This window comes from Ovis aries, chromosome 14 (genome assembly GCF_016772045.2).
Source record: "Ovis aries strain OAR_USU_Benz2616 breed Rambouillet chromosome 14, ARS-UI_Ramb_v3.0, whole genome shotgun sequence".
NCBI lineage: Eukaryota > Metazoa > Chordata > Mammalia > Artiodactyla > Bovidae > Ovis > Ovis aries.
This window is the reverse complement of record NC_056067.1, coordinates 910,828-936,562: the sequence shown is the minus strand read 5'-3', so window position 1 is coordinate 936,562 and position 25,735 is coordinate 910,828. Positions and strand designations below refer to the sequence as shown.

At 57.7% G+C, this 25,735-nt stretch overlaps 1 protein-coding gene and 3 non-coding genes across 4 annotated transcripts in view; 2 read left to right on the top strand and 2 right to left on the bottom strand.

Annotated features, from left to right (window-relative positions):
* The window catches only part of VAC14 (VAC14 component of PIKFYVE complex), a 77,595-nt gene that overhangs the window by 50,767 nt on the left and 1,093 nt on the right, over positions 1-25,735 (bottom strand). Inside the window, exons 2-12 of the mRNA XM_027977612.2 lie at positions 20,290-20,440; positions 19,816-19,983; positions 18,965-19,027; positions 18,404-18,511; positions 17,838-17,947; positions 17,478-17,584; positions 16,257-16,391; positions 15,758-15,910; positions 11,828-11,891; positions 4,489-4,633; positions 4,255-4,320 (exon numbers count right to left, since the gene is read on the bottom strand). Of these exons, the coding sequence (XP_027833413.1) occupies positions 4,255-4,320; positions 4,489-4,633; positions 11,828-11,891; positions 15,758-15,910; positions 16,257-16,391; positions 17,478-17,584; positions 17,838-17,947; positions 18,404-18,511; positions 18,965-19,027; positions 19,816-19,983; positions 20,290-20,440 (1,270 nt within the window). The remainder of the gene's footprint in view (positions 1-4,254; positions 4,321-4,488; positions 4,634-11,827; positions 11,892-15,757; positions 15,911-16,256; positions 16,392-17,477; positions 17,585-17,837; positions 17,948-18,403; positions 18,512-18,964; positions 19,028-19,815; positions 19,984-20,289; positions 20,441-25,735) is intronic.
* TRNAG-GCC (transfer RNA glycine (anticodon GCC)) lies at positions 14,697-14,767 on the bottom strand. Its single transcript has one exon. It is a non-coding gene; the product is annotated as a tRNA-Gly (tRNA).
* TRNAG-GCC (transfer RNA glycine (anticodon GCC)) lies at positions 21,729-21,799 on the top strand. Its single transcript has one exon. It is a non-coding gene; the product is annotated as a tRNA-Gly (tRNA).
* On the top strand, positions 22,387-22,457 carry TRNAG-GCC (transfer RNA glycine (anticodon GCC)). Its single transcript has one exon. It is a non-coding gene; the product is annotated as a tRNA-Gly (tRNA).

The following is a 25,735-nucleotide window of genomic DNA, read 5'->3' as shown; positions in this document are numbered from 1 at the left end:
GTGAGGGCAGACCTCGTGTGGGGTTTAGATGATCTGGGAACTGACAGACCCAGCTTCCAGGGCTGGCTCCTGGCAAGTTATCCCCGTCATGCCTGAGCTTCCTCTCATGTCAAACGGAGGATAATGAAACTACTCCTGGACCACCAGGCAGATTCCTGAAGACAAAGGGTGCGATGCTCTCTGACCAGCGCCATGACCCCATAAACTGGTTTCCACCTCTCCTTCTCCCAAACACGGGGTTCAGCACACAGCACCCCCACGGTTTCCGAAAGAAGCCAGCAAAGGGGGTGTCAGACAGGGCACCCCCGCCTCTCTAAGCTGCTCTCAGATGAAGGCAACAAGGGGGAGCCCTTGTTTCTGGGGTGGACACGGAGGGACAGCCCATTTCCCGCAGCAGGCCTTCCCTCCTGGGGGCACGATCTGCCCCTAAAGAATCTGAGGGTGATGGACAGGTTGTTAGGAAGGGCCAGGCTCAGATGGGGAGCCTTTCTCGGCCTCCTGAAACAGCGGTTGGCAGAGCATGTGGAGACACCCTGCGCTCCACGCAGGTCGGAGCAGTCAGGTGCCTGGCCCAGGTCCCTGGGGAGAAGGGGCACCCGACCATCCTTCCAGACCCTTCTGAAACTTAGACCTTTTTTTTAATCCTATATATTTTTGTTTAAAATAGATTTCCGATTTTTAGAGCAGTCTTAGGTTTGTAGTAATACTGAACTGAAGGTAACAGAGGTTTCGCATGCACCTCCTGGCCCCGCTCACACACAGCCTCTCCCTCACCGGTCTTCCTCACCACGGCAATGTGCCTGTTACAATCAGTGTGCCTGCACTGAGACACATCACCTCTGAAGCCCATAGCTGACGCTGGGGTTCGCTCTGGGCACATGTGTGATGACATGTGCCTGCCGTGACCCGCAGAGGATCTGAAATGAAGGCAGCTGTGCTTGAGGCTGGGGTGGGGATGGGAAACACCGAGGCCCCTCCGGGCTGGCCACGCCACGGGAAACGTGGAGAGGACCCATCCGTCGTCTGGGGGATCACGGGCAAAGCCCTCCCGGGCAGCTGCGGACTTGGGAGGTGGCCGACACTGGCACCTTCGGGCAGGGAAAGAACGGCCCTGCCTCCCGCGGGTCCTGCAGGAAGCTCTGCGGATATGCCTCGTGTTCCAGACTGTGGGATCAGGGTCGCATTTTCACTTAAAAACAAGTCATTGGATCGCTAGCTGATGGGAGAATTTCTACTTCAGTGCCAAGAATATTACTTTGACACCTGCAAACTTCTTTCTGACAAAAGGGATTTTCAGATCAAGGCTGTGAGGAGCAGGCGGTACTGAGGGAGCAGCCACTTATCCTGAATTAAGAGAAGCAAAGACAACCAAGGATCCCAGGGGGGTGTGGACTGCTGAGCTGTCCCTGGAAGGGGCGGGGGAGGTGGGCAGAGAAACAAGGGCCCGCGGGATGCCCGTGAGGCCACGTGCCCAGGGGCTGGGGCGGCGGAGCGGGGGCTCTGAGGCTCGGCCTCTGCCTGCGCCCAGCTCCTGCATCATGAACACCTGGTACACTCTGTCACCCGGGGCCTCTCCCCAGGGGGGACAGGCATGCGGGTCTGTCACCATCACACTGGGAGAGGAAAACATGAGCAACACAGACCGTAGATGGGGTGTCCTGGATCAACAGAGCTCCTCTAAATCAGTGGAAAAGTGGACAACGGGCCAGGGTGCTGAGGGAGAGCTTCTTCCAAAGCCCCACAGCCCTCTCCATGCCGGACGTCTCGAGAACGTGCGGAACGAGAGAAAGAGGCCAGCTGCTGGGGATGGCGATAAGCACAAGCTTGGGGGCCACACATGCTGAAACACAGGCACGGAGGCTCAGCGACTGAGCGCTCTGGGGACAGACAGGCTTGGTTTTGGCCCCATCAGTCGGTGCCAGCTACTTCACCTCCCCAGCCTTATTTCCTGAATTGCCAAATGGAAAGAATAACAGTATTCTCCCACAGAAGAACTGTCGCGGGTTCTCTGGACACTACAGGGAAGATGTCTAAGCACATTCCCTGACCCTGGGATGACTTCAGAGAAGCTGGTGGTTATTAACGGGCTAACTCGGGCGTTGAGGCACCTACGCTGAGTGTGCGGCCCTGCGTGGGGCAGGCCATGGTGACGCTCTATTAGCGAGGGGCCTCCCCCCATGCCGCTCTGGCTGTGGGCTGATCGGACTCAACGGGCTTTCAGGGTCTTGCACCCCCGGAGCTTCAATCTGAGATCAGGGCCGTGCCTGAAAATAACTGGGGAAACCTCATGGGGCACTTTCTGGACGCCCTGGAACGGAAGCTCGCGCCAGGAGAAGAGGGACTTTGTCTTGTTCGTGGCTGCATTTCCACTGCCAAGTACCTAGGACGCCCTCAAGGTCACTGGATTCAGCAGGGGCTACTTAGGGACAGGATTCTGGAGAAGAACCAGGACGTGGCAGGATCACGACTCAGCAGTGATACTGGGTTCCCAAATCCCTCCCTGGGAGGGCAATGGGATGGTGGGGACGCGGAACTGCTGCTAAGAGCAGCACTGCCTGCCCGCCCCACCCCCGGCAACTGTTCCCAAGAGCAGCTGCAGCCTCCTCTCCACCGGAGGCCCACAAGATGTGCCCCAAAACCCGACAACATTTGGCATCTCAGCAAATCGAGTTTCCACAGCCGCAACCTGAACAGAGCTGTTTAATGGACTGCATCTCCTCCGGCTCCCTTTAAATGCACAAGCACACAAAAACCAACCGCGGGTGAAGAAGGCTGGATGGGATTAAACAACTCAATTTAAAGGACTGAAAACTCAGCTGCTTCCACTAAAGTCCTGGGGAAAGACCAATCAGCAAAGTTCTTTTCTCCCTTTCTGTACTGAAATGAGGGCCGTGAGTGTGTAGTGAGTCAGTCCTAATTCACGCAGAACCGGGCCATGTCCACCTGGGCCTTGCACTGCAGCGGCGGGGGGGGCGAGGGGGGGGGCAGGCGGGGTTTGTGTGTGGGTGTGTGCGTGTGTGGGCCTTGCACTGCAGTGGGCGGGGGCTGGGGAGGCGGTGTGTGTGTGTGTGTGTAGGCGGGGTGTGTGTGTGTGGGGGAGGCGGGGTGTGTGTGTGTGTGTGTGTGTGTGTAGGTGGGGTGTGTGTGTGTGTGTGTACACGGGTATGTGGTGGACAGGCAGGAGGGTGAGTTTTCAGGAAAAACAGAGGACCTGATGGGACCTGGAGGCAGACACTTGCCTGTCTGAATCTCTCTGTGGCTCAGGGTCAGGGAGCAAAGTCAGGCTGCAAGCTGGCTGCCTAGGACTCTACAAGCCAGGGGCCAGCCCAGGAGAGACCAAGGCATCTCCTGCACGGGAAGCCACGGGCCGGGTCCCGCTTCCTTCTTCCCCGGTCCCATCCCCTCCTGCTCGGTGCTGGGAGGTCTGCAGATGCGAGTGCCTGCTGCCTCACGGGGCCCAGAGGAGGGCAGGTGAGGGCAGGAGAGGGCAGGTCAGGGCCGGGGCTGCCAGCATCCAGCATGAAGCCCAGAGCAGGCATGGGCGGAGGGCAGGGATGCCCCCCAGGCAGAAGGCGATGCCCGGCTGCAAGCCCTGCCCCTCAGCAGGGAGGCGGGACGTCCAATCAAGAAGGTTCCTGGGCAGGACGCCACTGGCATGGTGCAGGGAGGCTGAGGGTACAGCCCTTGCCCACCCTACTCTGGGGTCTCCACACTCGGGGCACTGCCTGAGAGGGGGCCAGCCTCTCTCTTTAGCTTGTGGTGACCGCCAACAAAAGCAAAGACTCAGGGTCCAAGTTCAAACTGGAGGCCAGAAAGGAGTCCAGCTGAAAGGAATCACAACGGATGCTCCAAGGGCTCACCCGCTGCCAGGCACAGCAGTTGGCGTTTTTGGAGACATTTCTCACACCCTCTGCACTGTCACTACCCCACTGGATGGAAAAAGGAAACCGAGATGCAGGGTCGGGCAGCGGCCCTGGGCAGCGAGGCGGCCGGAGCTCGCCCTCAGGCTTCCTGCCGCCCCTCCTTTCGTCCCGGCGCTCATCAGAAAGGCCCGCAGAGCAAGAGCCTTTACTCCCCAGAGGACAGGAGACACAGCTTTCTCCCTGATGGCTGCTCCTCACCACACAGGAGCAATGGGGGGACTTTAGGGGTGCTGGCTTAAGAGAACAGCAGCAAAATAAGCCCCTCCGAGCTACACCGTGCCCTCAGTAGGGGAGGCTGGCGGCCAGGGCCCCAAGGAGGGCGGGGACCTACCTCGTCAGACTCGTCCGACAGCGTCTGTAGGAGCACGGGGAACAGGCTGTCCGTGTGCCGTGACATCTGTGGAGAGGGGCCGTGTGAGTGCCGAGCGGCAGGGCCTCCCACCCCAGGACCGTGCCACGCTCCTGCCGCTCAGGGCTTCCCCAGAACGGGAACGACCAGGACTCTGCCAGGCGCGGGCAGGCCCTGCAGACCACCCCGGAGCGCCACCCCAGCCTGAGGGCTCACCTTGCGGGGGGTCTTGATGTACAGGTGGTAGAGCCACTTGAGGACGGCGATCCTGGTCATCATGCCGATGGCCGTGTCGCTGAGGTGGCAGTTCAGCACCTGCACGATCCCGTCCAGGTGGAGGGTGACTGGGGCCCTCTCCGCGCTGCGGGTGAGATGAGGAGGGAGCTGGGCTGAGGCCCACAGGCCGCTCCCCAGCTGCGCCCCGGCCCCGCATCCCCCACACAGGGCGCCCGGGTGCTGCTCTGCCAGGCAGGAGCGTGGACACCGACACTGCGGCAGGAGGGCCAGTATGCTGGGCAGCCCCCCGCGGCCCCCTTTCTACCACTGGGCTTCGCCAGAGAAGGTGCAGAAGGGTGGACACCTCTGATGTCAAGAAGCTTGGGACCAGCGGACCTCATGGCTGAAAGGCAGTTCAGCGCCCTCAGCGCATTACGTCCAGAGCCTGTCAATGAAACAAAACCTCCCTGTCCAGAGAGTCCAGGGAAAGGCCCCAGGGACACCTCTAAGTAACACAGGCCTTGCCCTAGGCACCCGAAGCCCACTTCTCCAACGAGGATCCGTGGCGCTTCACCCGGTCACACGCAGGGCCCTCGGCACAGTGGCCGGCCTGGGCGAGGGGCCTTCAGAGCCGCCTCCGAAGTTGTTAATGTTCTCATCTGAGGCAGCAAGGTGGTGACAGGCTCAGCCTGTAGACTGGACCCTGCTCAGAATGCCTGCGCTCTAGGACGGGGTGCAGGCTCCCTGCTCCCCTGGCCTGAAGCCTTGCTGGTCTCCAGGCAGAGAAAAGTCCTGCCAAGCAGCCCCAGGAAGGCTGGGTGCCTCCAGAACAGACCCAATTGGGGTCCCCAGACAGAGGCCGGGGCTCTCCGGGATGGGGCTGGCAAGGACAAGGGGGCCTTAGGGTGTCGGGAGGGGCTCCCTTCCCCTCTGACGCAGGACGCCATCGCCTGCCTGTACAAAACGGTCTTCCGTGGTATTTCCAGATTGCTCAATTATTCATTTGCGTCAGGAACTCAATGCCTTTGCTTTCCCAATTCGCCTGCAGACTCTCTGAAGCTCATTTGATGTGAACTCCTAAAGGGCAGGGTTCTGAGCTCTGTTAAGTGCTAAATGGAAGTGCTATTTAACACGGTTTGATGATTCCCCATGGAGCTCGTTTTGGGGGCACGAGCGGGCACTTCTAGCCTCTGGTGGCCTGGGGGCTGGATGTGTGAGGGATGCCGCCCAGCAGACCAAGCCTTGGGGAGGGGCTGCTGCTGAGGCTCCCCGAGAGCCATGTGGCTGCAAGTGCTGGGGTCTTCCGAGGACAGCCAAGCATCTGGGTTCTTCAGCAGCTTGGACAGATGGGGAAACTCACGCACAGACAGACAAGTCCAGGGTGGCAAAGGCAGGCTCCCAGACAGTCTCAGCCACCCAGGAACCCGCTGTTCTTCACCTCTCTCTCTTTCTCACTGTCTATTAGAAATATGATGCGAGTCGTATACGGAATTTCACGTTTTTTGGTTTTATATTAGAAAGTATAAAGGAACAGGTGAAGTTAAATGTAACAATATATTTTAAATAACCCAATACACCCCAAGGGCTTCCCGGGTGGTACGGTGGTAAAGAATCTGCCTGCCAATGCCGGGGGTGCAGCAGACGCAGGCTCGATCCCTGGGTCGGGAAGATCCCCTGGAGGAGGAAATGGCACCCACTGCAGTACTCCTGCCTGGGAACCCCCACGGACAGAGGGGCCTGGAGCGCCACAGTCCACGGGGTCGCGAAGAGTCGGACGCGGCCGAGCACCCACTCATGCAACACGCCCCAAATGTCGTTCCAACACAGGATCAATGTGAAAGGCAACACACAGCTTAGCAACAGACTCCGTCACACGCTTCGCAGCATCCTGAGTCTTTTAACCCGCGTGTCTCCTGCCCTCAGCGTCCTCGGCTCAGACTGGCCGTGGCGCGTGCAGCGGTCACGAGGGGCAGGGGTGCCCAGCGTGCACAGCACGGCTCAGCAGCGGCCCTCCAGGGCTGCCCATGCATTTCGTCTTCTTCTCTAACAATTCCCAGACGTCCCTCTCCCCGTCTGACCTCCCAGTCCTGCTTTGCCCCATCGCACTAGCCTCCTCCTGGCGTGCTCTGTAAGCTCTCCTTGGGTGGGCAGGATCCCACAGCTGGAGACACTCCAGATACCTTCCTGGAGCCCAAGGTCTTAACGAAATGAGCTCGGAAAGCAGTGGGGAATGATCAGAAGACCCTTCCTGACCCTGTGAGCCGAGGGCCCCAGGGAATCCCTCTCCATAGCAGAAGCTGCCACGAGGGCCCCAAACCCAGCAGGTCGCTGCTGCTTCCTGGCTGAAACAGCCCTCTGGGGGAGGCCTGGAGGGTCCCTGGGACCTGGCACAGCTGTGCCCTGAGCTGCTGGGGGGCGGGAGGCAGTGCCGAGCCCAGCTCCCCGTTCCACCTGCAGTCCGGGCCCCGTGGAGTGTACGAACCTTGGGGGTCAGGCTCTAACACTGAGCAGGAAGGACAGTGGTGGCGCTGGAAACGAGAGCTCAGGTTCTGGGTAAGCACCCTGTGTTGGACTTCGTGCTGAGCCATGTGCCCGCACAGCCCTGCTTATGTCCCCCCAGGGCCCTGTGCCCACAGCCGTGTGACTCCCAGTCTGGAGACGAGGCAATCAGAGCACGGAGGCACTAAGTAACCCGGGCACACCACGTGGCTGCGGAGTGTGGAGCCGGCAGTTTGAATGCGGTGTCTGAGTCCAGGGTGGCCCTGCCCACCGCACGGCTCTGCCTCCTAACGCGCTGCACTCAAGCACTCTGGCAGCACTGTTTCCCAGGGAGGGAGACACCGAGGAAGCTGCTGCTCATCTCGGGGGGGGGCCGGTGGGCCAAATCCCAGTGGCCCCAGGTAGCCAGGGTAGACAGTCCCTTGGGCAGCTGGGCTCCTTAACTGACAACAATCCCGAGGTGCTGCAGGCTAGCTAAGCGTGTCTTACCGAGCACAGACACTGAGGGCAAGCCTGTGACTGGCACTGCCCTGGGGCCAGACAAGGAAGGAAGAGTGTTACGGAGCCGGTGTGAGAGCGGGCGGCACCCTAAGTGCCCACAGCGGCCCTCCCCAGACAAGGGGCACCCCAGACGGACGGTGAGGTGGGCGTCAGCTTCAACCAGCCAACAGGCCCTCGGTCATGTGAGGCAGTCCCTCTGGTGCACAGACGGGACACTACAGGACCTGCCCAAGGCCAGGAGGCCTGGCACGCCCCTCCCTCAGCCGGGGATGCTCTCCCGGGCTCCCACGTCCCTTGGCTGGCTGGAGGTGAAGGGCACGGGAGGCCGAACAGCCCAGGGTGCCGGGGACAGGGAGAGCAGATGATCCCGCCTCCGCGGGGCCGCTCTCAGCTACCCCACCGGCGGGCTGGCTGCGCTGTCTGGGCTTGGTGCGTGCTCCATGCGAAGCCAGGGCTCTGGAACCTGGGCTCTTCCGAGTGCGGCACGCTGTGCCCGGTGCTCAGCTTCTGAGCTGCTGGTTTGGAGCCAGAGGTGGGCACCCTCTACCCTGGCTCACCCTACCCAGAGGACGGAACAGAGCTCACTCAAAGCTTAGAACATATTTCTGTACCAGTTCCAGAGAGTCTAGTTACTCCTGAAAGTGAAGTTGCTCAGTTGTGTCCAACTCTTTGCAACCCCATGGACTGTAGCCTGCCAGGCTTCTCCATCCATGGAATTTTCCAGGCATGAGAGTACTGGAGTGGGTTGCCATTTCCTTCTCCAGGGCATCTTCCCAACCTAGGGATTGAACCCGGGTCTCCTGCACTGCAGGCCCTGGGGGCTTCTGAATTATTTCATGGTGTCTGCAAAACCCTATTCTCACCACTTATTTCTCATAGTGAAGATCATACGTGTACATGTACTATGACTTCCAAATGTGTGGTGCTACTGTGACTGTTAAAATACTGACTTCAGGAATAAAGGTTCTGATATTACTAATACATCCTGATAAAGCCCAGTGCGTCTCCGTGGGAAGCAGCACTTTATTTCTGTAACATCTAACCCTTTATGGCACTCCAATGTTACAGCTCTAATCAAATTAGAACGAAAATAAGTCTAAAAAAGGAACTGTTTCTGAACTCAGAGCTGTTCTTTTTTTTTTTTTTAATAAAAGATCTTTATCACATCTTTCAATCAGCAGGTACTAAACGTTGGGAAGCACTGATTTCTAGATCTTTCTGCTTGCCTGCGGCAGCCAGCTATACAAGGAGACCCATACTGAATGCCCCCGATGACACTGGTCCTCTAATACCACACCTAGTCTCGTGTACAGGGACAGAGCCCAGAGCTGTCACCAGACTGTCACCTTGCTGACCATGTCTGCCAGGTGGGCATGCTCCTGTCACGGGAGGGGTACCCCCTGGGCCACTGCCCTCGGTGGGCCTGGATGCGGTGGGAGCAGCCCACCTGTGCAGGCAGTGCCTGGGGTGAGCGTGCGTCGGAACCCCGCAGCCTGAGCTGTGCTTCCCAGGGACCCTGTGAGAGGCCAGCTTTGGGCAGCACCAACCGCCCAGAGCAGGCACCCCAGCCTTCGTCCTCGGCTGCCGCCTCCAGCGGGAGGGGCTGGGCTCAGGTTCCCAGCTCTGGGGCCGCCCCCCTCTCTGGCATAGCCAGTGACTCAGATTGGCAGCTGCCACTAGGAAACCTCCGTCTGAGGGAAACAAAGCACCAGATAGCATGTTCTCCGTTGGCTTTTTAATTTCAAAGGCTGGTTTAGCATTTGTTGCTGAACGATGGGTATAAAGCAAGGCCTGGTTCCAGCCAGGGGTTCCTGGCCACAGTGCAGGAATCAGGGCCGCCTCTGGGCAGAGGAACCGCTGTCTCCCCAGTGAGGAGGGGGAGCCGTGCCCCCTGCACGGGGCCTCAGTCACAGCCGATCTCTGGTCCTCCTGGACCACCCCCTCCCTGTGGCCTAGATTAGTGACGAGGCTGCGCCAGGCCTTCCTGCCACCAGCTTTGCCCCCTGCCCGCATCTGTCCTCTCACACTACCGGAGGGGCTTTGAGACCACACAGCCCTCCCTGCCAGGGCCCTCCGACTCCCAGAGCGGATCCTCCGCAGAGCGGGCGAGCCTGCCTGCATCTCCATCGAGACCTCTCCCGAGTTCCAGCACCCCACATCCACACCGGCCTCCTGACCTGCTCTGGAGGGATGCCCAGAGCTGCCCTCAACTCTGCTCTCGACGGGCCCACTCACACCCGTTCCTCCTCCCGCTCAGCTTGGGAAACGAAACCAGGATGCCCTGAGCTGGCTCAACCCCGAATCTAGAAGTCCCCCTCCCCTCATCCCCCCCTGCCCCCGACTCCATTCCATCCGTTGGCCAATTCTGTCAATTCTACCTTCAAAACATCTCCAGCCTATCAACTTTCTCCATATCCTGCCACCTCTTCAGTTTGAGCCTCCACCCTGTCTAAACGGGACGTGCCAGTGACCCTGACTGGTCTGCGCCCACCTCAGTTCAGTTCAGTCGCTCAGTCGTTTCCGACTCTTTGCCACCCCATGAATCGCAGCACGCCAGGCCTCCCTGTCCATCACCATCTCCCGGAGTTCACTCAAACTCACGTTCATCGAGTCAGTGATGCCATCCAGCCATCTCATCCTCTGTCGTCCCCTTCTCCTCCTGCCCCCAATCCCTCCCAGCATCAGAGTCTTTTCCAATGAGTCAGCTCTTCACATGAGGTGGCCAAAGTACTGGAGTTTCAGCTTTAGCATCATTCCTTCCAAAGAAATCCCAGGGCTGATCTCCTTCAGAAGGGACTGGTTGGATCACCTTGCGCCCACCTCAGACCCTCCTAAACCCAGTCTCTACAGCAGCCCCGACCTCCCGTCCCTCCTCACCCCTGACGTGGAGACAGCACTGCTACTGAGCTTGTGGGGTTTAAATGTAAACATCCGCGGAACCCGCCGATGCAACACAGAGTGCGGGGCCTGGCCGGGCCCAGGAAGGCCTCCCCGAGCGCTCGAGGTTGGCAGCCGGTGCTCCAGCGGGCCTCGGCGGGGGACCAGCGCTGGCCCTAATGCCCTCGGAGCCCCGCACAACCATCACCACCCTTTCCCATAACTTCCTGCTTACGTCTCTGCCCCCACACTGGAAAACCTCAAGCTCAGGGACCACGTCTTTTTCTTGGAAACTGCAGGGTTGAACAGAAGCTCTGGATGTGTGACAACAAACTAAAAACAAATAAACGAATGGTGTTCATTGGCTTGCTCCAGCAATGTGGGAGAGACCCTAGGAAGAGTCCATATTTACAGTCAGCACTCTGAAAACACCCCCCAAGGTCCTGAGAAAGAAGAGTCAGCGAGAAAACGACGTGAACGGAGAGAAGAGCCTCAGGGCCTGCGGAGAAGAGAGTCTCCCGGGGATGAGTATGCGTTTTCTCTTGTGAGTGCTGTGTCCCCAGGGCCCGTGCTCGGGGCTGGATTCAGAGGCAAGAACCCCCTACAGGAGGACCTCCATCCACTCCAGCCCCGTAGCCAGCTCTGCCCAACAAAGCGGGGCCGAGGGCCAGTCCTGGGGCTCAGGCTGGGACAGGGTGGTGACCAGTCCCTCCGGACCGTCGCCTGCAGAGCGCAGAGCAGCTGCCCGGGACCGTCATCCGCCTGCAGAGCGCGGCGTGGCTGCCTGGGGCGGCCACCTCCCTGCCTGGCCTGCACCGCCCCCCCGTGGAAGGCAGCGCCACTGCAGCCAGCGCCCCCGGCCTGTGCACACTCCGGCTCAGTCAATCGCCGCGTGTGCTCCCAGAGAGCTGCATCGGCCTCACATTATCCTGGACAAGCAAAGGGGGCTGGGCAAAAGCGTCCACAAGGTCCCCCCTGTGGTCACCATGCGTTACCTACACTCTTTATTGTTGTCTAGTCTCTTAAGTCCTGTCTGGCTCTTTGTGACCCCACGGACTGTATCCCGCCAGGCTCCTCTGTCCATGGGATTTCCCAGGCAAGGATACTGGAGTGGGTTGTTATTTCCTTCCCCAGGGGATCTTCCTGACCCAGGGCTTGAAGCTGGGTCTCCTGCACTGGCAGGCGGATTCTTTACCTTGAGTCGCCCAGAGCTACACTCTTATACCTTGTATTTACTGATCTCTCACAGCCTCCAGTCCTTCCCAAGAGGCAATATGTCCCCCAGAACCAGGTGGGGTGGGCTCTTTAGTGTCCTCTGGACTCCCTCATCAGACAGCTTGTGTCCTGCAAGTGCTGGCCCTGAGCAGAGTCTGCCTCAGGGTTTGCTGTGGTCTCCCGTGCCCAGAAAAGATGTAGGTTGCTAGCTCTCCACAAACAACTCTGGCCATAACAAACCACTTACTTGGCTGGAGTGAAGACACTGAGGCCATTACTGAAGCTAGAGTCGCAAGAACCATCAGGCCCTCCTGGGGAGAGAAAGAGGAATGAGGCATCACAATAAAGGTCACTGGGGCCTTTAGAAGAACAAGGCCCCTGTTCACAAGCACACACAGACCCTCTAGTATCCCACACCTTGATTCTGGCTCTTGGAGAGGAATGCGGCTTTGGGGCCCTGAAGACCCAATGCCTAGTGGTTCCCTGAAGCTTCTGGATGGTATGCATGCTTGTAGGTTCTCAGGCACAGTGACCTCGCAAGCAGGGATATCAGTGCTGAACGCATCTGGGAAATCTCAGAAGGGGCTGCTGGCTAAAGGGCAACAGATGTTAAAAGTGACTTCTTGAACACTCAGCATCACAAGCCGCCAGGGAGACGTAAATCAAAACTGTAATGAGATGCCATTTCACACCCATTAAATAAAAGACATATTGACAGCAAGTGATGGTGAGGAGGCGGAGAAACTGGAACCTTATACACTGCTGGTAGAAATGGGAAACGGTGCAGCTGCTTCAGGAAAGAGTCCAAATACCTGAACAGGCCTGGGGGAAGGTGAGGCAGACACCTTGGGCAGCCTGGGTGGGCCTGCCAGGAACCACGCGCTGGGGCTCCCGCTGCTGGAGGACTCCCTCCCTCCCACCTGCTGGGAACCCTCTTCAGATGAAATGATACAATGTTAAAAACTGGCCGCAGATGAATTTCCACTGTTTCCTATTTTCACTCTGAGACCTCACAGCTGCTTCCTTTTGCACAAGTGTGGGCACTTCCCCAGAACCCCGTTAGAGGGGGCTGCTGAGTAGGAGGGTCAGTCCCGGGCAGCTTGAACAGACCTCGCCAGGCTGGCCTTTAGGAAGGGTCCACACACATGCCAGCAGTTGTTCAGCCCACCCTCTACCTTGGAAGCTTTGGGATACTAGTGATCTTTACAGTATTTGCCAAATCGATGAGTAAAAATGAGACTGTCTTACTTTGTGCTTCTGGGGTTCCCAGTCAAGCTGAGCATCTTCAGCTGCCCTTCTGTTTCAATCTCCAGACCCAGGAGCCCCTGGGCCCAGGTCTCAGTTTGACTCCCCTGCCTTCTCACTGTGTGACTTCTGGGTAGGCCACCTGCCTTCACTGCACTGCCTCACCTGTGTAACGTGCTGAGGCCAGGGCCTCCCCGGAGTCTTGTGAGTACAATAAAGCAGCCAATGTGTGTTCAGGGGTTAAAACGGAAAACCTGACCCACGTCTCTGTTTCCTGAGGATAAATTCTTAAATGTTCTGCTACATGCTGCCAAATGTATTGATATCTGCCAAACAGTGAATGTATTTAAGGTGTTTACTCTTCACCTTCTCCCAGTAAGAGCATCTGGTTGTTCCAAAATCTCTCCAGGGAATGTGCATTTCTCGTGACCAGAGTGGAAAATGAGGGTGGTAAAGGAGAGCAGAAGGGAACGAGAGAGAAGAGTCAGCTCAGATACCCTCCATGAAGCCAGGCTGGGTGCCCCCAGTCCGCTGTGGCCACATCCAATGTCCTGTGATCACTCCTCTAAGGATCCAACCCTGAGCTCTCTGCAGGCAGGTCCTGGATCTGAGTCACCTGGATCGGCAGTGCTGATAACACCCAATCCCATCAAAGCTTTGCAAATGGGTGGACTCCATTTAACGCTCACCCACGGAGGTCACCCGTCCGCCACTGGAAATTGTATTTATAGCTGTGTTCCTCACTCACCGCTTGAACTTTCATCCCTAAACCACTACAATCCCTCATTTAGGACCCATCAGAGGCCCATTACCACCTGGGCAAAGCTAATGCTAAAAGGCAAGGGAGCCAAAGTCCTGCCCCTGACACTCTTGCTAAGTGGTGGGTCTCATTATAAACAGCCCTTAAAACAACTCGACACGGAAGCACCTGTTACTGGGAATGTGACCCACGCCATGCGCTGAGCGCTCTACACGAAAAAAGTCTCTGGAACTCACAGCCACACCATAGGCTCCGCACTATCACTGTTGCTCCAGGCAATGAGTAAGAACTCTGAAGCACAGAAAGGCCAAGTGGCTTGTCCAAGGGCGACAGACATGAAGTCGGCAGGGCAGGATGCGCAGGCAGGCAGGTCTGACCGCAGAGTGCAGACTGTGACGCCCGAGACAATCAGGAAACGTCATGGGGGACGGGGAGGAGGCGCCAAGTGCCGGGGAGCTCAGAATCAGAGAAAGGACCCTGCGCTGTGGACTCCTCAGGCAGAAGGGTCGGGGGAGGGAGCCAGGGCAAGCAGAGGGGGCTGGGGGCAGCCAACTGAGCACCAGCCGCCCTGACCGAGCCCTGTGGGGAGGGGCGAAGGAGAAGCGCGTGCATGTGACAGCGAGGGGGCGTGCGTCTGTGAGCGTGCGTGCACTCGCGTGCAGAGGGCCTGGCTGCCAGGCCTCACTGGGGGGCTAGCCAGGCTGGGGGGGATGGGGGCACCAAGTGAGAGAGACCAGGCAGGAAGCTGCTACATTCGCGGGTTGGAAGAGATGGGCAGTGAGCGTCGGCGTCAGCGCTGGTTGAAGCCGGGGACTGAAGAAAGAAATGCTGACTCTCTCGGACTGCTGGCACCTTCTGCTGGCACGCTGGGAAAGTGGTGGTTGGTGACCAGCTGAGCAGGTCTGGAGTGGCTGTGGAGCCCCAGAATTCGCCGGTGCCATTTCTGGGAACTACTATAAAGTGAGCTCTGCGTCTGCTCAAATGCTGTTTACGAGGCAGTAAAATCTGGAACCAAGCTGCCTGAATGTGTCTTGATTTAGGACCAAGATTCTCCTGAGCAGGGAGCTGTTTGAGGAAGGCTTAGGAAAGCTGTCGAAAAGGTTAAGTGAGCTGCATTGGCCGGGAATCGAACCCGGGCCTCCCGCGTGGCAGGCGAGAATTCTACCACTGAACCACCAATGCTCCAGCGGAGCGCTCCTCCTCCCCAGCTGTTCTGCTGCGCTGGCTCGCGGCGACGGGGCACTGCTGTAACCTGACACCTGGGACGGTCCAGCACTCAGTGCTGCTCCGTTCTAGAAGGCCAGCCCCCTGAGGACACGCACAGGACACGTGTGCCTGTCATTCTGCTCTGAGGTTCAAGAGAAACCAAAGGGACAAAATGCTCTGGGAACTCTTTTGGCTTCTGGAGGCCAAGTTCCAGACCTCCATCCGTTAGCCTTAAAGATTTCAGTAGGTTCTGCATCAGTTTAGTCTTCGGCTGATTTTGCAAAGGAGAACATCATCCCAGAGCTGATCGGGGACCTCTCGGTGAGGACAGAGTCAGAGACATGGAAAAAAGTCTCAGAGTTCAACATTTAGAGAGTCCAACTCTAGACTCCAATAGGCATAAAAGCAGTTTTCTTCATGTGAAGGATAAACAAGACATTAATGTTAAAGGAAAGGAGCAGAATTTCCAAGGACCGAATGAACCACATCTGGGTTGGTCTGAACCCCCTTCCCTGAGAAGGAGTGGCAGAGGAAGGCAGGCGGTTCCTGAGTCACTGGTTGTCCACCCCTGAGACTCAGCTGAGCCTGCAGACTGAACGGCCCTCCTGCCAGGCTCCACGCCTCTCTACCTCGACTGCAGCTGAGCTCAGAACAAGACTAAGGAAAGAATGAATGCTCTCTGGGGCAGAAAGGGCTCAGAGCTACAGTTCTGGAGGCCAGCTGCTGGGTTCAAACACTACCCCTGCCCCTGGGAGCTGCTGGACGCTGGTGGTGGGACTCCTCTGTTCTGTGCCCACCTGCAGGAGGAAGGCAGCAGTTCCCACCTGCCGGGCTGTTCTCAGAGCTAGGGGCTGAGACTCGGGAACAGCCCTGGCTGGCTGAGGGAGACCCCATGTCAAGTTCTCTGACCTCTGGGCCCCGGGGGCCCTCGCTGGGAGGTCGGGGCAGGAGGCAGAGCCTACTCACCGCTGGCTGGCCCCTCCTGCTTCGCTGCGCAGTCCTCAGGGTTGGGGCCTGCCTGCTTCTGCACCACTGGCCTGGGCTCATTGGGCTCATCGTCCTCGGGGGTGACCAGCTTCATCAGGCTCTGGTTGCAGACATTGGCCACCTCCTTGATGTCTGAGTCCGCCGATGTAAGGAGCGGCTGCAGCCAGGCTGGACAGCCCACTCTGCTGCCCCAAGGGGTTGTCCTGTCACCTCCCTGAGCCCTCACCCCACAGGGGAGCAGAGACTCAGCAGCCCGGGCCTGGGTGAGCCCCTTAGATCTCTGAGGACGCAGCTGAGGTTCTGGCACGCGGCGCCAGCCTTGTCCCGGGCCGCCTGGGCCCTCCCAGGCCACGCTCCACTCTGCCTCCTGCTCCAGGGGTGTCTGCAGGCGTGGTGGGTCCTGGGCCCCCTCCCCACCCAGGGTGACCTCACACCCCTCAGGGCTGCCCTTGTCTCCGCTCTCTGGGCTGAAGGATACTCCTCTTGCGGTCGTCATAGGCCAGGCAGGGCAGGACGGCGGTCAGGATCCCCGAGGAATAGGGCAGCATCACGCGGCCGGCCAGCTGGATGAACTCCCGCAGCCAGCACATGGCCGTCAGCTGGATCAGGTCATCTATGGGGACGGGGTTCTGGGGTGAGTGCGGCGGTGCCCACCAACACGCCCACAGGCGCTGGAGCCCTGCAGCGGGGCTGAGGCCTGGCATGGCTCCCAGCCCCCCGGGACTCCCGCGCTCTCGCCCTTTCCTTCCGTGGGCACCGGGGCACGTGAGAGCAGCCACGGCTCTCCGCTCTCCTGTGTCCACTCCCCGCAGCGGGGCACTGCGGCTCCTCTCATCAGGAATGGGAGTTTATTCCCCCACTCCCGGTCCGGGGGTGGCCTTGCGACACTGGCCAACAGAAGGTGGGAGAAAGGATGGTTCAAGCCTCGGCCTCACTGACGTCTCTGTCTCCTGGAATCCACTGAACCCACATGAACGCAGCAGGGCTAGCCCACTGGGTGATGAGATACTTGGAACGACGGTCACCGCTGGCCACGGGTGACAGCCAGACAGCCAGACACGAGTGACACGGCAGACCATCGGCCTCAGCCCACCCGCCAGAGGACCGGAGGCATGGGATCCCCCCCAGCCCTGGCCTGGCACAGGGGAGCAGGGCTGCCCAGCTGACCTGAAGCCTGAGGTCAGTAACAAGGGACTGCCATGGGAGGGAGTTACATTTTGTGGTGAGAAGGAGTTACATTTTGTGGTGGTTTGATACTTAATAGAAACAAACAGTTATTTCCCAGCCTCCAAGCATTTCAATTCACAGTGCTGATGCCAAGCCTGCCAGCATGGCCTCCAGGTCTTCCCCTCTCTAGGGCCAGACCAAGTGAAAAGGCCTCCATGCTGACAGAACCAGAATCTCTCCCACAAGGCCCCACGGCTCGAGGACCCACATCACACTGCCTCTCACTCCCGCCAGGACTCTGTCCAGGACAGGGAGGGGGCTTTGAGGAGGAAGGGGTCCGCGGGGCCCAACGGCTCCAGGACCCCCATCACACTGCCTCTCACTCCTGCCAGCACTGTCCAGGACGGGGGGAGGGGGCTTCTGAGGAGGAGGGGGTCCAGAGGGGCCCCTCACTGCCGCTAGGACTCTGTCCAGGACGGGGGGGGGGGTGCTTCTAAGGAGGAGGGGGTCCATGGGGCCGCCATGTGCTTACCCGTGGTCTGGCAGTGGATCACCAGGATGTTGGCCATCTCAGCAAACTTAACACTCGAGGGGTTCTTCTTCGTTTCCTTCAGAAACTCCCCAAGGACCACCTCACACCTGCAGTGAGAGAAGGAGAAGGGAAATAGCCCTGCCACCTGGGCCAGGGAGCCTCCCCAATGCTGTTTCTGCTCCGCTTGGCGCGGGCGTCCAGGTCAAAGGGATAACTTCAGAGGCTGGGGGAGGAGGTGCTCTCGGCGGCCCAAAGCGGGAAGCTCACGCGCCAAGAGGAGAGTGAATCTCACGTCCTCCTGGCACCTGTGCGTGTGTGTGGGGGATGCGTATGCAGCTCCGTGCTCCCCTCCTCACTCACATTTTCCGGATCTCTTTGCCATTGTCACCCAGGATCTGGAAGAGCCCGTCCAGGATCTCTGGCAGGTAGTCCAGCAGGTTAATGTCAGGCACGGACTCCAGCACCAGGATCTGACCCAGGAAGGAGACCGTCAGGGAAGGTCATGGCCCAAGCACCCGCCTCCTCGGACCGCTGGCGAGGAGGCGCCCTGGGGTGTCCCATGGGGGAGAGCGTGCCAGCTGCAGCTGCTTTTGTTCAGCGTGCAGGAAAACAGAGCTCTCACCCCCAGGCAGCTCAGAGGCCCTGAGGAGAAGGGAACCCGCGGGAAAGGCAGGCAACTAGCAGGAGAGGCTGGCTTCAGAGAGAAATCTGGGTGTTTCTGGAGACGAGGAAGGAGCCCCATCTGCTTCAGAGGCAAACGTGATGGGCTCTGGGGGCAGAGCTGAGGAAACGTGTTTTGGGATCATGTGCCATCGGGGCTCCTGGAAGGGCAACAGCGAGGCGCCTCCACAGCCTTGGGACACGTCCAGGTGGGCCAGAGGGCAGGCTCACGGGCAGCCAGAAACGGCGTCAGGGCCAGATCTTACCCAGGAGATGATGAACTGCCGGGCGTACTGGTTGTTGGAGTAAATCCTCTCCCGTAACAAGGGGATGAAGCCCACCAGGTCAAACTTGTTGCTCTCCGTCACAATGTCCTGGGGGTCAAAGGCACATGAGCTGCTGGGGGCTGGGGAGCCTGACCTGGCTGAGTGCCTGCCGTCAGGGGTCAGGTGGCCACAGAGGAGGACAGAGCCTGTGTCAGGCAGGCTGAGGGACAAGCAAAGATGGACTGAAAGAGGGAATCAAGGGGAACAGAAGCAATGAGAAGGCAAAACCCTTCCTACATCTCTGCGGTCTGGACTGAATGCCCAGTGAGCTGAGCATACACTGCCCGACACGGGGGGCAGGGTGGGCCAGCTCGTGGGAACACTAGGGGCGATGACGGCTCTGTATTTTGATCCTGCTGCTATATACTCAGAACTGTATATTATCTCAATTACTGTATGTAAATTATTTTAATTAGGAAGAACATCCCAATGATAGAGATTCAAAACTCCACAGACAGATGGAAGAAGGAAATGCTAAAAGTGGGGACCAAGTACTAATACCTTTAAGAGGCGGTCTAGGAGCTCAGATCCGCTTTTCACATTGGGGTCTGGGTCAGCAGCCAACTATGGGAGACACAGAGGTGGAAAAAGAATCACAGTCAATTTATTATGGCAAAGAATCCACTGGAATCCTATAGCAAGGCCTTGGAGGAGCCTGTTCACAGATGGAAGGGAGGTGGGGGAGGCGAGGAGGCAGCGCGGAACTGGGGAAGGCGCAGAGATGCGCTCGGGGGTCCTGCTCTGCTCAGGAGCCTGCAGGGCCTGCTGCCACCGGCAGCGCGGCTGCTTCCCGCTGGTGTTCCCCGGCTGGAGCAGTTTCGAGACTGATTCTCTAGAAACGACTTGAAGGAGGGAAACTTGGTGAGGCTGAGAGGCGCTGATGAGCTAAGAGGGACCCCAGAGCCATTCTAAGCGGAGCTTTTTCCAGAGTTCACGGGCTATGCTCTCCTCACAGGGGAAACGCAGTCTGCACGATGGACAGAGGAGCCTGGCAGGCTGTAGTCCCTGGGGTCGCAGCAGAGTCGCACCAACTGCGCAACTCACAGCACGGAATCGCCACCCTCGCCTCCTACGAGGGAGGTCAGCGCTCTCAAGTGACTGTCTTCCCCCGACTTGTGGTGGACTGATGCTTTTGTAAAGTGCAGTACTATTAAATTAATAGAGATGCGGGGAGAAGCAAATACAAGCCCATTTTAACAATGTATCATCAGATTCAACATATAAGGAGCATCCCTGGCAGCACGTGCTTATCTGCTCCCCTGCCTCTGGGGAGAGGCAGCACTCAAGGCCCCGAGGGTCAGGCCCAGGAGGCGGGGGAGGAGCTCAGAGCAGCCGGAGCGCGGAGGGCTCACCTTGCTCAGCCCGTCGAAGAGCACGTTGAAGTGGGGCAGCACGGCGCCTCGGGCCACCTTGACGATGTTGTAGAGGGCCTCACAGGCGTAGTAGCGGAGCCTGCTGTCCGCGTCGTTGAAGCAGGTGAGCACCGGCTCGATCAGCTCCTTCAGGTAGAGCCCCGAGTCCTGTGACGGGGCGGGAGCACAAGCGCTACTCAGAAAGAGTCGGATCCCGGGAGCCCAGCCCCCGGCTCCCTCGGAGATGCTCAGACCTTCGACTGAGGGCTGGGCTCAAAGACTCTTTGCAAGTCGGCCTCTTGGGTTAGGAGCCACGCCCAGGAACCAGGCAGCAGGCCGCAGAGCCAGCCTTGCTGGCCCGGGGTGTGCAGAGAATGGATGGCAATGGAAAACACGGGTCTGCAACCCCCTGTCGGGGTCAGGGGCAGTCAAGGCCATGACTGGTGTGTGCATCCCTCCAGGAGAAAGGCGTACCTTGCCCAGTGCAATGGAGCAGGCGGCCAGGCCGATGAGCCCCCCTTTCCGGCTGTGGGGGTGCTGAGACAGGGCAAACTCCTGAGATAAGGTCTGGATCACATGCTTGATCTGCACCGTGTTGTTCTGGGCCACGAACTCCCGGACCAGCCTGGAGAGAGAGAAGAGAGGGTCTTAGGCCAGTGGGATCAGGCTGCTCCTGCTCCTGCTGCTGGCCCCGGGGCCTGGCGCCAGGATGAGGGGTGCAGAGGACCTGCTCAGAAAAAGCAATTGGAGTCACGGGTCCTGCCCTCGTTCCGCTGCTGACTGGGGGAGGTTGGCTTTCCCTTCCCCTTTTCTGGTCTCCATTTCCCCTTATTGAGGATGAAACAAAGAACAGTGACCAACCCCAATTCTGAGAAGGCAGTGAATGTTGTGCTGGGGACCAAAACCTGCAGTGATCCACCGCCTTCATTCAACTCTTTGCTCAGCCCTCCATTCAGGCACTCAGGCGGTTCTCTGTCATTATTTCCAGGGACGGGGCTGAACTGGGCCCACATCCAACAGGCAGGATCCACACACAACAAGCAGGTGTAGCCACAGCACACAGGTGTCACCACGGAAGCCAGATGCTGCAGGTAAGTCTCCCTGGGCAGCCAGGGCGCTGCCAACTGAGTCAGACCTTAGAGTCAGGAGCTGGCATTTTCCAGGTGAAGAAAGGAAGGCTGGGCACCTTAGGCACAGGGAAGAGCCTGGCTAACGGCAGGGGCCCTGAAAACACACGGTGTACTTAGAGGAGGGTGAGGAGCCCAGGGTGTGGGAGGAGCGGCTGAAGACAGATCAAAGGATAGAGGAACTGGTGAAAGGTTTACAGTGATGGGGTGGCGCCTGCAGGCCTCTGTTTGGACCTGGAGAGGCTGCACTGCATGGGAGGGGGCTGGTTTGACAGAAGGAGAGCACCCCAGCTCTTTAGTCTGAAAGAGGGGGCTTTTAACATGGCGGAGGCAGTGGGAAGGAGCACGGAGGGATAGTTTCAAATTAAACAGAAAAGCATTAGGATCCCCTGTAATAAGGGTAGAGACACTTGTGTTTTAAGACGCCATGACACGGATTGAGGGGAGGAGACTGTCCCTCATCAGGTGAGCAGGACTAGCAGAGATGGGGTGCCAGGAAAAGGCTGCATGAATGGCCTGTGGGGGGCCTCCTGCTTTGCCCGTTATAGCGTGTGATTCCACCAACCCCCCTCCCACCCCTGGGGCCTGAGGGCTGTGGACAAACCAAGGGCCTCGGGAGGAAGGCAGTTCCACAGGTGCCCACACTTCCTAAGCAGTGCAATAAACCTGCTGGATTCCCAAACAGGACCCCGGCCAGACGAGTCTCAGTGATGTCAGAGCTCTCTGAGTGGCCACAGACAACAGCCCCTTGAGAAAGGCCCTGCAGGTGAGCCAAAGAGCAGCAAAGCATTGGTGGTTCAGTGGTAGAATTCTCGCCTGCCACGCGGGAGGCCCGGGTTCGATTCCCGGCCAATGCAGGGCTGCTTTTTTGGCTCCTTCTGGGAAGACTCCCTCAGAGATCCTGCTACAGGAGCCAGCTCCTCAACCACACCCAGCCTGCTGCAGCCAAGGCTGCTCTGAAGCCGAGCGCACCTCCCTGCCCGGTGAGCGTGACCAGCAGCTGGATTCTCCACACATGTGCCACTTCCTGGCTGCGGGGCCAGGGCCCATGTGCCCTGCAGCCGTCAGGGGACTCCTGTGCACCCCCAGCCCTGGCCAGTCTCTAGCAGGAAGCTGTGATGAAGCCTGTGAGCTGTGAAACAGCTCCACATGCCATGTGGACAGGGGAGTGGGGACCACACTTCAGAGACGAAGCCCCTGGAGTCTCAGTGGGCTTCTTGTTACTGAGAAGGAAGGATTTGAGGTGGTTTCTGTCCTGATGGACGAAGGCAAATCAAAGACACACACACACCCCCTCCTGCTCTGGAGCCTAAGCTTCTGTTTCTGCAGCGGTGCTGATGTGGCAGCCTCAGAGCATGGCCTCGGATTCTGGAAATCAGGGTGTGGACAAGGAGGCTGGTCCTGGGGTTAAAGGGAGGTGCTCACACAGCTGCCGACAGCTGGAGCATTGGTGGTTCAGTGGTAGAATTCTCGCCTGCCACGCGGGAGGCCCGGGTTCGATTCCCGGCCAATGCAGCAGCAAACATTTTTTTTTTTTTTAAATCATTAAAAAAAAAAATCCAAGAGACTGGATTTGAGATTTCACACCACTCATGGCATTGGTGATACACTCTGAAAACCTGAGAATGACTTTTTCTAGCTTGATTTTCCACACCTGTCTCCTACATTCCACAAAGATCTAGCTCGCTGTCTTCTCGTTCCTGAGGAGCCCAGGAGGTAGGGGTCACCAAAGCCACTGTAAGCAGCTGTCCGCCCACTCCCGCCCAGACGGGCTGCCTGTGGCCTCTGCCTGCGAGGCTCCTGGGGAACCAGGCCGAGCTTCTGCTCAGCCCACACAGGCGCAGCCCCAGGACGAGGAGTAACGTCCTCCATGAGGCTCTGGCAGGGCAGCCACAGAAGACCCAGCCCGGCCAGCAGCACAGCCCCTCCTGGAACCACCTCCTGGCCCATCTCCTTGTTTCAGGTCACAAACGGTCGCTGAGCCACTGGAAAGGGTCCCCCGGCCCACTGGAGAGCCAGCAAACAGGGCGCACTCCCTGCCTGAGGGGCTTCTGCTAGAATCTGGTGGGTGGGAAACGAGAGGCCATGAGGACTTTCATGCAAAAGAGGAAAGAAATCTGGTGAGGACCGTGCAAGGTGAGGAGGGGGCAGGAGAGAAAGAGCGTGAAGCATCTCTGGTGCGGAGGGGATCTGATGTGGTTTCACGAGGGGCAGCTTCTGAGAGGGGTTCTGAGGGATGAGTAGGTGTTCGTGCGGGAGGAGGAAGCTCAGACAGAGGGAAGCTCATGAGTGAAGGCTCAGAGGAAGGACAGGGGCACTCGGTTTGGCAGCTTGAAAGGACAGAGGTCGGGGAGAGGCTGTGCCCACTCACGGGCTTGGCAGAGGAGGTGGCCTTTGTTCTGTGAGCAGCCACAAATGGTAGGGACGGTCTGCAGCGGCAGGCGGTATAGTCTGACCTGCACCGAGGGAGTGCTGAAGACTGGAAAGGCTGCACGACTGGGCGCTGGGAGAGCACGAGGAACGGGCACCGACGTCGTGGCAGGCTGGCAAGGGCAACGGGGCCTCCGGAAGCGGAAGCAGATGGACAACACCCCCCGACCCCACTGTCTGCTCCACACCAGCTGGAAGGCCCCTCACCCTGAATCCCACCAGGATGTAGCTCAGGGCACCCAGGTCACTACAGACACGACAGCCCCTTCAAGTCCCAAGGCTCTGGAACCCCAAGTCTCTGCTGTCTGCACCCCTGCACTTGTGGGGAGAATACTGTCCATAGCCAGGAGAACAAGACAGACAGTGGTTTCTTCTGGAAGGCAAACCCTGAGAACAGGTGGTCAGCAAATCCATCCGCCTGTAGAGCACTGGGCCGGGCCCTCAGGGTCACCCCGGGGCCACAGCAGGAAGACCTGTCCCACGAATCAGGCCCACACTCTCTACCTGACACACAGGGGGTCAACACCGGGCTGGCTGCCTCTCCAGTCCGTAGCCTGGCTACACGTGCAACCTCCCTGCAGCCAGACCCAGCTTCCTACTGGGCCTGCTAGTCTACTCCGAGGACACTTCCTGTCCAGGCCACCCCACAGGCAAGCTCCTGTCTCGTTTCACAGCCTAGCCAGGCCTCAAACGCCAGCTCCAATCCACCCCCGCTTCTGCTGACCATCTCAGGAAGGACCACTCCTCCTCTGGACGCTGCATTCTGTGCTCACCACCGCATCATCGAATGTCATGAATTCTTTCTCACACGTTTCACGTTCCCAGCTCCACAAGCCAAAGGCAATGTCAAACACTAAACAAACCCCATTAAAGACAAAATCCTTCCAGCACAGCTTACAGAGTGACAGGATGTGCTGGAAGCAACAATAAGGCTGAGATGAACACCTCTATTCAAGGACTCAACCAATGACTCAAGCTATGAAAATAGCAAACATTTCTGAGAAGCAGAGCGGGTGATGGACAAAACCGGTGTCACTGCACCTTCAGCCAATAAAACCACAGACATGGAGCCAAGTCTGTACATCAGTTCTGAGTCTCCTACTCATTAGAGCAATACTCAGCAGTACAGTTTGCTGGCAATGGCGAGAGCTAGGGCAACAAAAAACAGCGGTGGGGAGAGATGGCACTCAAGAAAGGGGTGCTTGATGAGAGGAGCGTGGTTCTGGACATGCTGAATCTTAGAGCTGAATGGGAAGGTCATCTTGGCAAAATCCAAACCCTTTTGTGGAGGAGGAAACTGAAACCAAAGCAGTTAAGGCAGTGGTTCTCAACTGGGGTGATTCTGCATCCCCAGGAAACATGTGGCAACTGTCTGGAGACATTTTTGGTTGTACTAGTGATGGAAAGCTACTGATGTCTAGTGGGTAAAGATCAGAGATGTTGCTAAAAACCCTATCATGCACAAGACAGTCCACCACAACCAAGAGTTACCTGTCCAAAAATATCAAAAGCACTGAGGTTAAGAAACCCTTAGTTAAGGAATTTGCCAGCGGTCACAGAATGAGCATCACACAACAGACTATACTAGGCCCTTACAAAGCTTTCTGCAGTGATGGAATTGTTCGAAAATCTGTGCTGTCCATTATGGCAACCGACAGCCACATGTGGCTACGTGAGATACAGGATACTGAGGAACTATATTTAAAATTTTTATTTTATCTTTAATAATTAAATGTAAATGGCCAGTGGCTACCTTACTGGACAGGGCAGAACTAAAACCTCTATTTCCTGATGCTTAAACTGGCATTCTTTCTGTTTCACAGCCTGCCTCTTTCCACTCTTCTGAAAACACCTACCCACCTTTGTCACAAAGATTTGGCTGGAAAAAAAAATACACGTGTAAAATAACAGCAGAAAAATCTCAATGTTCCCAGTTAAACACCTTGCTTTGTAATAAAAATAACTAAGCAAAATGTCAGGTCATGGTTACACATATAGTGGAATGCCATTATCCACAGATTCAGATACCAATGGTCAACAGCAGTTCAGAAAACATTAAGTGGAAAATTCAAAAATAAACAATCTATAAGCTTTAAACTATACGCTGTTCTGAGTGCTGAGATGAAATCTCGTGATGTCCCGCCAGGACATGAATCACCTCTTCCTCCTGTATATTCATGCTGTATATGATATGCACCAACTTAGTAACTGTCTGAGTTATCAGACTGACTCTCTGGTATGGTAGTGCTTACGTCCAAGTAACCCTTATTTTACTTAATAACAGCCCTAAGGTGCAACAGTAGTGATGCTGACAGGATATCCTCTTACTGTGCCTAATTATAAACCATAAATTAAACTTTATC